This window comes from Poecilia latipinna, unplaced genomic scaffold (assembly GCF_001443285.1).
Source record: "Poecilia latipinna isolate Pla-1442-1.1 unplaced genomic scaffold, P_latipinna-1.0 Scaffold95, whole genome shotgun sequence".
Lineage (NCBI taxonomy): Eukaryota > Metazoa > Chordata > Actinopteri > Cyprinodontiformes > Poeciliidae > Poecilia > Poecilia latipinna.
This window is the reverse complement of record NW_015112711.1, coordinates 434,768-450,994: the sequence shown is the minus strand read 5'-3', so window position 1 is coordinate 450,994 and position 16,227 is coordinate 434,768. Positions and strand designations below refer to the sequence as shown.

The window sequence follows — 16,227 nt, the reverse complement described above, 5'->3', positions numbered from 1 at the left end:
TAAGAGGTGGCAGCTACACCACATTTGTCGTCCCGTCCCTTGCTTCTGTCCCACCTCTCTGCCCGTCCCCCTCTGATGATGAGGGGTTTCTTTTGTCCCCCCGCTCTGACCTCAGCAGGTTTGTTTCTCTCCGCCTAATCCTCCTCCTGTGGGCGCCAGCGTATAAAAGCGAGGGGCGCTCTCCGAGCCGCACACACTCTGAGTGAGGCTCGGCGCAGGCATCACACACATAGACAGGTAAGGTACGCTGCACACCTGGAAGTCCAGTCTTTTCTGTATCTTCACTCAAATCCTATTTTCTTTTTTTTTTTTTTTTTTTTGCCAAAATTATTGTCCCCTGGAGAAAGGGCAAAACCTTCCCCCCAGACTGACGGCAAGGCCGCCCAGGGCAAGAAGTCTGAGATGGGGATGATGTCCTACAAGGTTTGCAGCCCTCGCCGAGCTTCCCCTCTGTTAACATAAACTTAATGATCACATAGCGAGTGAGTTTCTCTGCGGTTCTGTGTCTCCCAGATGTACGTGTTCGATCAGGAGAACTTCCAGGGTCGCATGATCGAGATCGTCAATGAGTGCATGAATGTGTGTGAGATGGGCATGGACCGCGTGCGTTCCCTGCGCGTTGAGTGTGGACCGTAAGTTTCAGCCAGCGTGCATACATTTACGTGTTTTATTTTATTTAATTTTTTTGCCTAAATTGTTGCATTGATGTCTCCTGACTCTGTGTTTTCCTGCAGCTTCGTTGGATTTGAGCAGATGAACTTCTGCGGTGAGATGTACATCCTGGAGAAGGGCGAGTATCCCCGCTGGGACTCTTGGAGCAACTGCCAGAGGAATGACTACCTGCTGTCCTTCAGGCCTGTCAGAATGGTACGAAAAAAAAAAAAACTTCCCCTGATGTCATTCTGTTTCCTTAAAATCCGAGATCTTTAATTTTCTCAACGTTTTCACCCTCAGGACCCCGAGAAGCACAAGATCTGCCTGTATGAGGTGGGAGAGTTCAAGGGCCGCAAGATGGAGATCATGGACGACGACGTCCCCAGCCTGTTCTCCTACGGCTTCACAGACAGAGTGGGCAGCATCATGGTCGGCTGTGGAACGTGAGTACTAAACTACCAAAGAGGAGATCCGGGAAACAAAGATCCCAGCTTTAATCACCCGTCTTCCCTTCCCGCTCCTCTCCCCAGCTGGGTGGGATACCAGTTCCCCGGATACCGCGGGAGCCAGTACCTGCTGGAGAAGGGCGACTACAGGCACTTCAACGAGTACGGCGCCCGCTACCCCCAGTTCCAGTCCGTGAGGCGTATCCGTGACATGCAGTGGCACCCACACGGCTGCTACACCATGGCCAGCAAGTGAGGCTCAGGGAAGGAGAGAAAGAGAAAGAGCGTTAGTGAGGGAGAGGGGCGGAGGAAGAGGGAGCGGGGGAGAGATGTCTGAGGTCTTCGTCTCAGTGCCTCTTGAAGGTCTGTGATCTAACGAAGTGAAAGGAGAAAGTCTGTGTCTGTCCCCCCCCGATCAGAGACGAGACCTCTGTGGAACGACCAGCTGGACCAGTAAAAACCACCAGATCCACCCTCCATCCCTCTCTGTCTCTACTTTTCTCTTTCTCCCCTCTGGGCTGCACTTTGCTTCCCCCTTTTTCTTCCTTTTTTTTTTAAACTCTCTCAGTTCAAACCCCCTCCACAGTCCTCTGAGACACCAGAGAGGAAACTCAGTACCTCTTGCTGTTTTACACACACGATTCTCGGCTCAGGGTATGATGCACCATGGGAAACTGAGTCCCCCGGAGCCCCCTCCGCCCCTGTCTCCTCTTGCCCCTATGCTTTACAAACCCTCTCTGCTGTACAGAATCTTGGCCAAGTTTTCAATAAAAAGAAAAACTTTGATTTCAAAGATTTTTTGCCATTGTTACTTATTAAAAAACAGTAGTAATAATAAAAAAAGAGCAACATCACAGCCAGGTTATGACGGTGTTAAAGCTTTTACGTACATAACCAAGCTTTGAGGTTCGGATGATGCTGTGCAGAATCAAATTTTGAAAATTTCCCAGTCACACAATGTTCAGTAAAAAACATCTGTAGTTTATAGAGAAGCAGAGAAAACAGGTTCGAACCCCAATGCTGCCAATCATCTGATATAATGGTGTATAGCCTACTGGAATCACTGGCTTTGGCTGATGGCAGACATTTGTAATGAAGATTGTGCAAAAATGTCAAACCAATGAATGAGAGAAAAAAAATACAGTAAAAGAATCATGATTTAATTAGGAAAATAAATGTAGCATGAGTGAAACGTCTCACCCTTTAGATTATTTATGTTTATTGACAGAAATTCAGTTAGCACTTATATTTTTAATGCATTTTTTGTTTGATCTCTGTAATTTCAGTCCTAGTTGTCTAGTAATAATAATAACTATTACACTTTAAAAGATGAAGTATTAAATTGTCAGTAAGTTACTCATACACATATTTTTTTAAACATGTTTTTTTTGTGTGACGGTAGTGCTTTATTAAATTGACACACTTTTACTTTGGGAGAGTTCATTTTTATGCTTGAACACAAATTATTATAATATATATTATATTATTATGTAACATATTTTCTCAAAGGCTTAATGACGCTCAATCCAAAAAGCGTCTTTCTTTTCCCTTGGTAATGATCGACTGAGCCACCAGGAGCAGAGACGTTGGCTGCAGATGTTAGCTTCTGCTGTAGCACTGAGACAGTTTCCGCTGCACACATTGATGCATATTAAAGTTTGAATGGGATTTAATTATTAAAACAGGCATTTATAAACATTTATAGACACAGATTTCATCACACTGATATGATGTCGACTCACCTTACGCTGCTGCAACAGCTTTGACTTCTCCAGAAAGCCTTTCCACCAGGTTTAATAGTGTGCTTAACAAATATTTGCATCATATTTCCATAGCAGCATTTGTGAGGTCAAACACTGATGTTGGACAGGAAGGCCTGCTTGTCATCCCAGATCTAATTCATCCCAAAGGTGTAATCAGTGTGAGGACAGGACTCTGTGCAGGTCATCGCGTCTTTATGGAGCTTGTTTTGTGAACGGTAAACACTCATGTTGAAGCAGGAAGGGGTCTCTACATGCTGTTCTTGAGCTAAACTGAATCCACGTTAAGTTTGGACGTCTGTAGTTTGTTTACTCTGCAGAAAGTTGGTGACCTCTGCACACTATCCACCCCAACATCTGCTGACCCCACTGATTATTATCTGGCTTAGCACTTGATGGCCGTGTTGTTGTTATTCCTAACATGTTATAATACCACAAGAGTTGAGTGCAGAATGTTTAGTAGTCATGACATTTTAGGATTATACTTAGAGCACAGGTGGCGTCCCATCATGGTGCCAATCTGGGATCCACTGAGCTCCTGAGATCAACCCACTCTTGCACAAATGTTTGTAGAAGCTCTTTGCATGCCGAGCTAAAGGACTTTATACACGTTACCATAGAAATGATAGAAACACCTCAGCTATAAATGCTTTAGGTGGCTGTGTGAATTCTTATGCTCTATAAAATACAAATCCAGTTTATTATTTTATTTGTTTTCTTTTTCCTTCTTGTCTTTCTGTAATGGACCTTTCATAAAACATGTTTCAGTTTCAGTCAACCCACGACAAAAATGCTAAATCGAGACGTTTTGAAACAATATTTAGTCTCTACAAGGTGTTTTCTCATGTTTCTTCCCCATTTGGTCACTATAAATATAAATAAAGCTCAGTGTTCCATGTACTGGCTTCTCTTTGTCCATTTTTATTCATTATTAAAATCTGCATTTTTTTACATTTTTACAAACATTACACTCAAAAACCAACCACTCACATATAAAAATATGTTAAAAAACAGGAAATCATAATTGTTTTTCTTCTGTGAAACTGATATGTATTGCACTGCTTTTCATATTCTTTCATTCGCCTTTGTTATATCTCTTCCTGTTTCACTATTTAATATAAAAATATATATATTTATCACAATAAAAATAAAGTTCACTGCAGTACTGTGTTTCCTTTTCCTGCGTGGGGCAGCTGGGCTGCTCAGCGAGACATCATCCGCACAAACTCTGAGAAGACGAAAACAGAGAAACGAATGTAAACATGGATGCTGAAATAGTCGTGTCGAAATTCTCTCTTACCCTCAAAGTCCACCTGGCCGTCTCCGTTGAGGTCGACATCCTTTAGGATCTCACTGATCTCTCTGTTGGTCACTTGTTCGCCCATCAGCTTCTTCATGGCTTCACGCAGCTCCGTCAAACTGATCTGACCGTCGCCGTCGGAGTCAAACTGCAGCACAGACAGGAAGACAAATGTGACAAAAAGCTCAGCATTCTGGGGGAAGGAAGAGTAAATTCCTGATCCTGATTTCCTGTTTCCTCGCGTCACTGTTATATTACAGCCAACTGCAAAATAAGCAAAGCGGATGCCCCTTTGTTGCTTTCCAAACACTTTTCTGTCATCACATTTTCAAATTTATTAATGTGAAAATGGTAAAGGGAACTAAAAAAAATAAATAAAACTGCAATGACAGATGATTACAAATAAATGATTTATGTTTTTATTTTTTTATAAATGAGAATAAAATTGTTATTTTGTCCTAGCAATTTTTTTAAAAAACATATGCATACTGCACTGATTGCATCCATCGCATTTTTTGGATTTTTTTAAAATTGATTCTTATTAATCAGATTTACCGTCAGACTTTGATTAGGCCACTTCAGAACCTTCATTTTTTTAAATTATAAACTTTTTTTTTTTAGTTGACTCTTTAAATGATGGATTTTTGGATGTTGTTGTGTATAAGTTTAGTTCCAGCAGCAACAGGTGAGACACCAGCATGAACTGCATCATTCAATATCTCTAGTAACAGTGGCTTCATTTCTTTATGTTTGTAATAATAATAATTATAGTTTTTTTTTATCTATCTGAACCTCTTTGAATGCGTCTCGTAGCTCTTTGACTCCGATCATGTCCGCTGTCTCTGCCAGCAGCTTCGGTCCCATCAGCTCCACAAAGTCCTCAAAGTCAATCTTGCCTCCACCTGAAACACACAAACACACAGTCAAATACGAACTGTTCCCTCGCTCGTTGTTACAGACTAATCCACATAAAATCCAGCATATTTTCTCACATAGTGGCTGGTTCGGAGAAAATTAGATCTCGGATCGAGTTAAATTGATAAGCTACATTTCTTTGTGACGCCCTTTCTTCCTTCCAGTTTCCTCCCCATGTCAAAAACCACCTGGTGTCATACATGTTTCATTTCTCTATGATTTGCGTTCAGTCGCTCCACTCACTGATCTGCTGGCTCAGTTCGATGAGCTCCATCTCGGTGGGCATGTATCCCATCGTCCTCATGCACTCCCCCAGGTCTCTGTGACTGATGTAGCCTTTCTTGTTCTTGTCAAACTCCACAAACGCCATGCGGAGCTCTGATCACGAACGGAAAACATTTTTTTACTCGGAGGCATTAAAATAAGTTGAGGTTTGGCTTGATTTGCTGTCGTCTCACCTTCAAGCTCCTCTGGTCTCAGCTCTCTGTCCTGTTGGAGAGAAAAGTTTCAGGAACTCTAAGATCATTTGGTAAATCGGAGAGACAAAGCTGCATCAAAAAAATTAAATAAAATAAAAATAATAAAAAATTTGCACAAAAGAAATCACACGTCAGCTTACTAAACAGAGATGAAATGAAGCTGAACACAACATGATGCGTTTTTATGGGTTGAAATTTCAACTGTTTCATTTGCAGAACCAAAATGAGTTCACTGTTACATTCATTTGATTAAATAATAGTTAAAAATGCCATTTTTTACTTTTAGTTTCACACACCAGGCTAAACTAACCCCACCTCTCACCTACTGACTCCTGTGATTTTGGAACGAGAACTGGTCATTGGAAATTCATCAGAGGGACTTTACATATTCAAGACTAAAATTTAGTCAAATTTTCTTGAGAAAATGTCTCATATTGAATCTGTTAGAGTGGAGATTATGAAGGCCATCACAGTTTACCAACTGGATTTAGTTCTGGACTTTGACTGGGCCGTTCTGTGAGGTTGAGGTCACTGTCAGGCTGTTAGCTTTCAGTCTTTTTAGGGGACAGCCTGTTATTTAGCATTATCTGTCTTCCTTTCAACTCCCACCAGCTTGGTACAGAAATGCGTTACCACAGCATGATGCTGCCACTGTTATGTTTTACAAAGACGATGGTGTGTTAGGGTGTTTTCTTAAAATGAGTGGTTGCGTTGGATTTTTTTTTAATTTTTTTTTTTACAAATGACAGTTGTACATTATCCTGTTCACAGCTTCATTTAAAAAGCTTTTGATGATTTCAGCACATGTCCACTTACAGAGTTCAAAAAACTTGAACTTTTGGTTAATTGGTGTATTTGGTTTCCTAGAAGTGTGTGTGTGTGTGTGTGCGTGCGTGCGTGCGTGCGTGCGTGTGTGTGCGTCTGCGTGCATAGTTGTTTGTCCTGTCTGTGTGTCTCTATGTTGCCCAATAGGTTGGTGCCATTAAGTGGCTTTTACACAATAGAAGATATAGATGGATTGATTTATTGCCGTGTCATATTTGACGTTTAAAAGATAACGCAGAAAAATTATAACTTCTAATAAGTGCCATCAATACATCCAAAAACTCTCAGTTTAAGGAGATGTTTTAAAATTTTCGGAGTTTCCAGCCAGATAATTTAAGATGTTTTTGCTCTCTTATCCAGACCTAATTTGTTTTATCGCCCACTCGTCTCAGTTGGAAAACAACACTCTGGCCTGTGCCAGATTTTAAGCGACAAGCTTCGCAAATCCCGCTCGATAATTTTCCATTAAAGCCAGTAATCAATCCCTCCGAGCGTGTTGCTGACTGTCTGACCTGGGCCTGTGTGATGAAGGGAGGAGGGTGATGAAGGGCCCAGACGTGGGGATGAAAGCCGACAGTGGAAAAGCTTAGCAAAGAGGACACAGAGCGCTGCCTGTTACATACGAGCGTCTGAACAAAGCCCTGTTTTAGGAAGACGCAGGCCAGGCCTACGATGTTGTGCAGAACTTCGTAGTTCTTCATCAGCGACCTGAAGGAGTCCTTGAACGTCTTGTCCTCCGTATCCTGATTCTCCTCGTCCTCCGGCTGCCGCAGACCCTGCTGGCCCCTCGGCCTGCGCCGCAGGGTCCCATGCATGGCTTTCTTATAGAGACACAGCAGGCTGTTAGATCACAGCTCTCACTGCCACAAAAACCTGAGTAATCTCTTTAAGGAAACAAGGTTTGGACCCGTGTTTTCTGAGCCCGCAGACATGAGTCCGAATGGGACTTTAAGCATTACGTTATATAAGATCCTCAGTGTTTCACAGAAATCCTAGCTCACATTTACGTCAGGTTTTATTCTGCAAAATATGTCAGAGGGCATTTTGATGCTTGTCTTTTTGTCTCCAGCCTGCTGAAATTCTATTAGTCAGAAGATATTTTTGATTTTCATCTTACACGTAACGTCTTCAGATCAATGCAAAAAGCGTTTTCAAATGGTGATTACGACCATATTTGTAAAATAAAGGAAATAACTTAAAGAGAGTCTGTTTGACAACATGAAGCAGAATAAAAGGCCTGAAAAAGCACCACGCTCTGATCCAGAGGAAACTGAGGAGTCACCGACATCTGAAAGATCCCCAGATATAAGGAGATGTTTTAAAATTTAATTTAAAAAATAATAATAAAACAAATCATATGATGGATTCAGATTTCAATAAGGAGAAAATAAATTGAGGAGAAAGTACCAGCGTTCTTTACTTATTACACTATCCTAATCTTGTAGGAAAATAAAAGAATATTGTTTATCGCATCTTCTGGGATGTTAAATCAAAGTTAAATTGTGTTGTATCTGAAACTTCTAGTTTTTTTTTACTGGACAGAAAACAAAATCAAATCTGGAGATTTGATTTTGTTTTCTGAAGGAGGCTGTGCTTTATGTTCTTAACTTAATTAGAAGTATTGCACAAATGGGAAATGGCTGTAAAATCATTATATGCGATAAATTACAACATGATTCCACGAGGCTCTTTTGACAAATTAAAACAGGCTCTTAAAAAAATAACAAACTTTCAAGCAGGCACTAAAAACACTTTCTTTTATCAAACTTAAATTTATGAGTTTGATATGTTTTTTTTTGTTTGTTTGTTAATATTATAAACATACGATTGCATTTTAAATTAACATTAATTGGAAAATCACCCAAATTAAATAATAAGGTCTTTAAAATATCAGTCAGTGTGTAACTGATCTCTACATTTGTTTTACTTTATGAATCGAGTTACTGAAATAAGTGAAGTTTTCACTAATATTTTATTTCATTCAATATTAATAAAAGGAAATAAATACATTTTCACCAAAAATAATAACAAACAAACAAATAAATAAATAAATAAATAAATAAATAAATAAATAAATAAATAAATAAATAAATAAAATAGTTATCCAACAGTGAACAAGTTCCTCCTACCTTCCGGAGTTTGGTTTTCATTGATGTTTTCTGTGCAGTTTCCCATCACCAAAACTCCAGATAAAAAACTTCCTCCCTGCAGCTGCCTTCTCCCGTCCTCTCCTTTATTTTCCTAATATGTTGCTCAGATGAAATCCATGCATGAGTTCCCACCAAACAACAAGCTAACTCAATAAAGCCCACCGAACCCTGCAGTTGTTTTCGCAGCATCTCACTATTCCTCCTCCCACTGGGTTTCTAACCCACCCATCCAACAACCCCTCCTCTGCTTTCTCTTTCTCTGTTGCCTTTGGGCCACGATTCAAACGGGTTCAGGGAGGAGAGTTCAAGAGGAAGAGCTGGGAGACCACAAACACACAGGCGTTAATCCCCATGTCTGATTAAAAAGGCATAAAAAAGGGAACGAAGAAGAGAAGGACAAACGAGGCAGAGTCCAAGTGAGTGTCCTAGATGCTTTATGCTATGAAAGGCCTTTTAAGTTAAGTTTGAATTTCACTTTGCTTGACTTGACTTAAAATACAGTCATTAAAAATGCAAAAGATTATTGGGAAGGAACTGTGAAAACTAGTAGTGTGAAGAAATGTTGGTGAAAGAGAGAAGAGAGAATGATGGTGAGGCACCGACTTAATTATAATCGGATTTACAAATCTAGACCCCCTGCATGTTATTGTTTACATAAGGAAATTTCGCGCATGCGTAGAATGCTGGAGGGCAAAAAGGCTATTCTTTAACATGTGATGCTTAGCCGCGCCGCAGAATAATGCTGTTATCTCAATCAAACTTAGACATCTAGATATTATTAATTTCGTGCTGTGCTTAACAGCAAAGTGAGAAACTGTTAATGTACAACTCAAAAACACGTCTTTCTCGCTCTCTGTATCAGCGCAGCTACTATATGGCTAGCTCCATAGACATAATATAAGTAACAATATATAAGCTGTTACTGTCTCTTACTCTGCAGTTGTGGAGTCACAATGTCTGGGTTCATGAGCGCCCCCAGCGATGAGGCAAGAGAACTGCTTGACTCACCTTGAATCTGTTCTCTGCGGTTTCTGATCGCTCCTCAGCACACGAAACACGTTACACACACAGTTAGCGACAATAAAAACACAGTACATTAAATACATAAGCTAAATTATGGAAAATCAGTTCATACATTAAATGTTTTTAACCATTTTATTGCCGGCGTACAGACAGGAGGAGCATGCTCTCAGAATGGCAGCCAGTGTAGTTAGCGAGAGGTTGCGCAATCCGAGGTGAGGCTCAGCTCGCTGCTGCCTCACCGGCTTCGCTTCCAAGCGTTTGAATGGGAAAATGCGAAAATTCAGCGATTTTGAAGAAACAAATAATCAGACTTGATTAAATTAAATGAAAAAAATAGGTACTTTATAGTAAAAACCACAGGGTAAAAATATCTTTATAAATAAATATTATTTTTCCATGATGACGACCGCACGTCACTGCTCAAACCTCAATGTTTGTATTTCGTGGCTCGGATCAACAGTAACTGAGCTCATCATACATGCTTTTGATTTTCTTTCGTGCAAAATGGAAAGTGTTGCACGTATATTTTATTTATTTATTTTATTTTTTATTTTGCTTTCTAGAGACTGAAATTGTTGACAAATCTTATGTTCACAGAAGCTCAAACTCATAATTTAGCTCTTCTTTATTTACTCTGCTTCACTGTTTCTACTGAAGTAAGTCATCCCCACTGCGTGATGCTGCCTGGCAGTATTGTGTATCAGTTTGTTAGTGGAGGCTGTGTGTAGTCTAAGTGTTAGTTTTGTTCATTAGTTTAGTTCGGGTGTTCTGGTGTTTCCTCCATTCCCTGCATGGATTGTTGCTCACTGCAAACAGGATTTTTTAATGATTTCATTTAAACGATGGCTTTCTTTTTGACTCTCTTCCTTAAATTCTTGAGTTGTGGAGTTTAAGTCTAATATTTGTCCTGTCAACAGATTCTCCCACCTGAGCTGTGGACCTCTGCAGCTCCTCCAAGGTAACCACAGACCTCTCAGCTTCGTGCCACCCCCTCTAGCATTGCAGGTTTACATCTGTGTCATATTTTGTTTCGTACTACATATTAAAAAGTGCTTCCTGAAATGTCCAAATGTTTTTTTGGATGCAGTCATCTCAATGAGTTCCTGAATAAATCTTGCATAAACTAAAACATACTTCAGCCTTTCTCACATCTCTATCCTACCATTGATAATAGGGGAATTGCTGCTCTTTAAATATTTATATGGGCGCTAATCCTACTTGTCAGCACTGCTGAGTTTTTCTATCATCTAAATTATTCCCAACAGAACCGACACCAACAGCTGCAACTGAAGATCCTCGGCACCGCCGACCAGATTAATTACCAGCCTGGTTCTCTCCTGCTGCTCTCACTGATCACTCCGCTAGAACCTCTCAGTAGGTGAGCGTGTGTGTTTGTTTACGTCCCGGGGTTTGTGTACATTTTGTTCGCTTGTTTCAGAGCTGACGGTCACGTCAGCAGCCGCTGGGTGGGTCAACAACCCGGTACGAGAACAAGACTCTGACATGGTGTCATGGGTTATATGAGCGATCTGAGGTAACACGACTCCGTCCTTTGCTTTGTGTGTGTGAGGGTGGGGCGTGTACTGATCTGGTGTTAGATGTACATCAGCTGGTTTTAAGCATCTTCAACCAATAAGGACGGAAACATTAGAGGATGGAAGACAGGAAGTTTATCTTCAGATATACATAAAAATTCTGATATATTTTGGTATATATTTCTTTTGGTAGCACCATTTCCTTCATCCCACAGTCGAAAAACATGAAGTTTAATTGGTCTCTCTGATTTATTCTAAGATAGGAGTGTGTGGTACAATGCTGTGTTACTCTGTGATGGACTGACGACCTGTCCAGGGTTTACCCCACCTTTCGCCCAATGGCCACTGGAAATAGACACCAGCTGCATTGTGATCATGCAAAGATGAGCGGGATGGATGGATGGATGGATGGATGGATGGATGGATGGATGGATGGATGGATGGATGGATGGATGTGGGGCCGAAGCAATTATTGAAATAATTGTCAGCTAATTTAGAAATCGATTAATCAGTAAAAGAAGTATGCAGACTTAAAAAAGCCAATTTGAACAACACAGTCAGGGTAGAAATTAAGTTATTAAGTCAAAACTGCACAAAATATATTGATTTTGCATTTAGGATAGAAAAAACCCCTGTTTTTAAAGATGTGCAGAACTCCTCAAGTAACCTGGTTTTAGTTAAAAAAAGAAAGAAAAGGAACTGATATGAATGAATGAGAAATGAACGGATGGATGCTCTGCTACCTACTTGTACAAATGAACTGCATAGCTTTGTATTGGTCATGTAACAAACATAAAAGGCAGAAATAAATAAATTAAGATTAATTTCTAAAAAAAAATACAGCTTTCAAATAAACAAAGAAATTGTAAAATTTTCTTCTAAAATATTACAATTCCTTCAACCCATCCCATTCATAAAGCTCAGGGAACCTTCTCTGAGATTTTAATGTGTTTAAACTAATAAAGTAATGTGACGTCTCCTTTTTTTAGTGAGACATTTTAAAGAGATGCCGGGTTTGTGCGAGCCATCTGCTTCCCTCCGTTTCATTATGTGGGGGCCGAGGGTCTGTGGTTGTCCTCCCTAAGCCTTCATGTAATGAAGCACTGACTGATCCAATCTTCGGCTTCGCTCTGTTCTCTTCTCTCCAGACTTCCCCGACTTCTGTCTCCCACTCACTCAGCAGATTTCTTCTTTTTTTGGATCACTTGCATCACCACTCACATCTCAAGTTTTTTTTTTTTTTTTTCCCTTGCCTTATGTACGACTTCCTGCTGCGAACCTCACCGTCAGAGTTTTTCTGACGTGGTCAGGTGGATGCGACTCCGTCTGCGTGGTTGCAGAGAAACGTCTGAGGGAGTGAGCTCAGGTCAGGGGTCAACTTCAGCTCGGTGGTATTTCCACACACTTTCCCACATCGTGGTGGTTTGACTGAGCCGTGACGGATGTCTGCCATAATCCTGCGTCTCCTGTGTCTCCTTTTGACCATCTGGGTGTTGGGACGTGATGTGATACTGAGCTTATAAGACGACACCAGAGACAGCGAGCTCATCGGCTGTATCTGTTACGGGTTAAGCTTTACCGATGTTCTCCAACATGGAGGAACTTAAGTTCTCTCTGTCGGCGTCCTTAGCTCCGGTTCTGTTTGTTAGTACAGCCCAAAATTTCTACTCAAGGTTTTTGGGTTAAATAAAATGATATTTACTCTGTTTTGGCTCTGAAAGCTTTGACTGGGTGGGATCAGAGATCAGGAGCAAACTTGGGTCATGTTGGGTTTTTAAACTTGAACTGGGGGAGTTGGGTTTCAATCAGGTTAAAAGCGAGACATTCGATAAGCTGAAGAACTTGATGCAGGACCAGCACACACACACACACACACACACACACACACACACACACACACAAATACACACAGAGCCACACTCAACACTTCACAGAAACGCACACCGACGTTTTCCCGTCCTACCTGTCCGAACACTGAGTTCACGATGGGCAGCAGGTCAGCAGAGTCTTCCTCAACCTCTTTCTCCTCGCTGGTCCTGCGAGGTCCCTCCAGCATCTCCTCCAGCTGCTCCTCCAGCGCCTCGCTGTCCTCGGCCGCCTCTGCCGCCATTGTCTGGGGCGCCTGTCTGGATCTCTGACGCTGCAGAGGCACATGGGTGGCGCCCTGACCCTCAGCGATGAGCATGCCCTGCTCGATGCTTCGCCTCTTCTGCCTCTCCATCTTCCTCTTGATCGCGGCCTGAACCTGGATGGGGTTAAGCAAAGGATTAGGCAGACGATAAACTCTCCCAGAAGTTATTACGATAAGCAATTATATTGTTTCGGATAGCGTCACGTAACGGTGGCATACTGATGCAAGTACACACTCTCTCAAATATTAGTAAACCTTAATTTCTAGCTAACGTTTAACACTGGAACTGGAAGACGTTTTAAATATCCCAAATAAATCAACAAAACACCATAAACAACAGCAAACATGGATATTTAAGTCTCGGTAAACAAAATAGTGCTTTGAAAAAGGAGCTAGTTGAGACTAGTCTTTCACACAGAGAGAGAGAGAGAGAAACCACCATGCAAATGGAAATTATTGTTTTAATTTATCATGCGATTAATTGATTTACTGCTTATTGTGACAGGCTTAGAAAGAAAGAGTTAAAACGTGTTATTTCTTCTGGTTGAAGGAAATAAACGTGACATTCGTATGACAGGAAAGTCGGCAGCTTAGAGCAGCTCGTTTTGTAAGACTACTTCAAGAAATGAATGAATCTTCAATCTCAAGTGAACAGATAAAGAACTCTAACCGACTGACTGCACTAAATAACAAGAATATACACTGGAAAAAGGGTTTAAGTTGGAGCTCAGTTTATGTCAAAACTGTTGCAATTTTTTTAAGCTCAAAGCATCATTCAACATTTCCTCTGTATAAAAATGCAACTTTTCACAAAATGTATTCCAACGCTTGCTGCGATGAGAATGCACTGAGTACAGTACACACGTCATCTAAATATTAAAAGTCAAAAGCTTAGTTTTCGTTTTTCTCCTGGCAGAGAGAAGAGAGCAACACACACACGCACACACACACACTCACACACATACACACACACACACAAGCTGAGACGAGTCGAAAACCCAGATCCCGCTCACAGACCTGCTTTGCGCTCCTCTCCTGCGGTGCGCTCATTGATCCACCGCCTCCTCCGGCGGACGGCTCTCGAATGAGCATGAACATCTCGCTGTGACAGGCGCAGACGCGCAGACACCACGCTCTCTCCTTCCTCCCCCTCCCTCGCCCTCTCTCTTCCCTTCACTTCTCTGCTCTGCACCACGGCGGCTTGGTTTTTATGTCAGCTTGCTTCTTGAAAATAAAAATCCTCCCAAACTCTGCTAAATAAAAGTGAACTTGTCAGATTGTGCTTTAAGAAAATGTTCCAACATTCTCTACTTTTGAGGTACAAAAAAAAAACAAACAAAAAAAAACTGAATCATAAAATGAAACCAGAGTAGAATCAGAGCTCAGTTCTTCCTTTCTTCTGCTTTTCTGCTCCTTGTGTTTCCTCTGCCTGTTTTCCTGATGCTTCTGTCCATTTCTGTCTTGTGATGAGCTCAGGTGAGGAGGTTTTATTATCATCTGTTGTCTTGGCTCTGGGATTGAGTTCCTGCACCTCTGCCCCCTGATAGCTATCTGCTGATCCTTTAGGCGACACTCTATACCTCCTGAACTTTACCTTCCTTGTGTTATCTACCTCTAAAATGTCGACCTCTGTCTCTCCTTTCCTTCCTCCCCCTTTTTTTCCACCCTTTCTCCTTCATCACAGGTAAACTGCACTCTTCTCCTGTCATCAGAGGATGTGCTTCTGTCCTTATATATATATCTCTTCTAATCCTCTCCATGCATCTCCTTCCGAGTCCTTTCTGTTGCAACACAGATTGGATTCTTATTTTATTTCTCCCCATCGCTGTAAGAGAAGGAGGACGGATGGAGAGACGCAACAGCCTCAGCTGCTGTGCAATGATGAAAAGCTAAAAACGCATCACCTCTGCGTTGCTCTTGCATGTATAATCCCATCCATCGAGCATGGCTGAGCTCACACACACACACACACACACACACACACACACACACACACACACACAGGTAGACGTCTATTTTTAGCCGTGCACTCACGCAGCCTGATAGACGTTTTATTGTTGCTTTTTGGCTCATCCTGGAGAGCTGCGAACGGCTTTGTATTGTTTGTCCCGAAGGAACTAATTCCCCTAAAAGCATCAGATTTCCATAAATAAAATGACCCATTTCTCGTCTGCAGGTGTTCGACAGCTCAGATCTCACCTTTGATCCCTTTTTTACCCTCAGACATCACCTTCTGTTAACCTGCATTAAACACTGATAATGTATAGCTCTCCAGTTGCTAGTGTGGTTTCCATAGATCCATTTGACTCCGTCTCCCAGCTGCCTTCTTGCCCCTTTTAAGCCCCCCTTTCTCATTGGTTATTGATAAAAGGGTCAGGGACCGATTCCCGAGGAAGAAGATCCATTACCTGGCTGAGGCTTTGAAACAGTGGGTCGTAAAATATAGGAGCAGATGAGCCGCGATAAAGTGAAAGGACTTTTGGTCATTTGTCCTCTGTTATTAGTCTATTTTCACCTGAATCTGCAACCGAGCCGCTTTCAAGCAAGGCGAAGCAGCTGAGCTACTTGGAGTAATTTAGAAGTGAAGGATTGTGTTTCTGCCTATTATAATATCTTATTGCACATCATCGCTCTATACTTAATGTATAGGCCGACGGCACAGATAAGTTTTATTCACGTCAGACTAATTCTCATGACTTATTTCTCGGTAACAGTAGTCACAGATTCCTGAATGTCCCAGCTGGCAGAAGCTCACTCATTAACCTTGCTTAAGTAGATGGTGAAAAAGGAACAAGTTGGTATCTGTGACAGGTAACCACCAACACGGTCAGGGCACAGCTAATCAAGTGATTATCCAGCGCTGCTGTCGCTCGCACACTCAGCTGCTCGTCTCACAGTTTTCAAACCTTTTAAATGATTCATATCCATACCTTCAGCATAAATTAATATCTTTTCTGTATCTTTTTAAGATGCCTTGAAAACTTTTTTTTTTTTTTGTCACTTTACAAC

General features: G+C 41.4%; 2 protein-coding genes across 2 annotated transcripts; one reads left to right on the top strand and one right to left on the bottom strand.

Annotated features, from left to right (window-relative positions):
- Positions 1–147: 147 nt before the first annotated feature.
- On the top strand, positions 148–1,895 carry LOC106941902 (beta-crystallin B2-like; the record flags this gene model as incomplete). Its single annotated transcript, XM_015025056.1, has 6 exons — positions 148–237; positions 325–423; positions 514–632; positions 735–867; positions 955–1,097; positions 1,185–1,895. Coding segments are annotated over 6 exons (756 nt in total), but the record flags the coding sequence as incomplete, so codon positions are not given.
- A 1,866-nt stretch (positions 1,896–3,761) lies between these two features.
- On the bottom strand, positions 3,762–14,732 carry LOC106942156 (calcium-binding protein 2-like). Its single transcript, XM_015025368.1, has 7 exons — positions 14,236–14,732; positions 13,051–13,332; positions 5,534–5,564; positions 5,319–5,453; positions 4,953–5,062; positions 4,161–4,308; positions 3,762–4,088 (listed from the first exon to the last, which is right to left on the bottom strand). Exons 1-7 carry the CDS (start codon positions 14,314–14,316, stop codon positions 4,063–4,065), a joined length of 813 nt encoding a protein of 270 aa, XP_014880854.1. The 5' UTR covers positions 14,317–14,732; the 3' UTR covers positions 3,762–4,062.
- Positions 14,733–16,227: the final 1,495 nt, after the last annotated feature.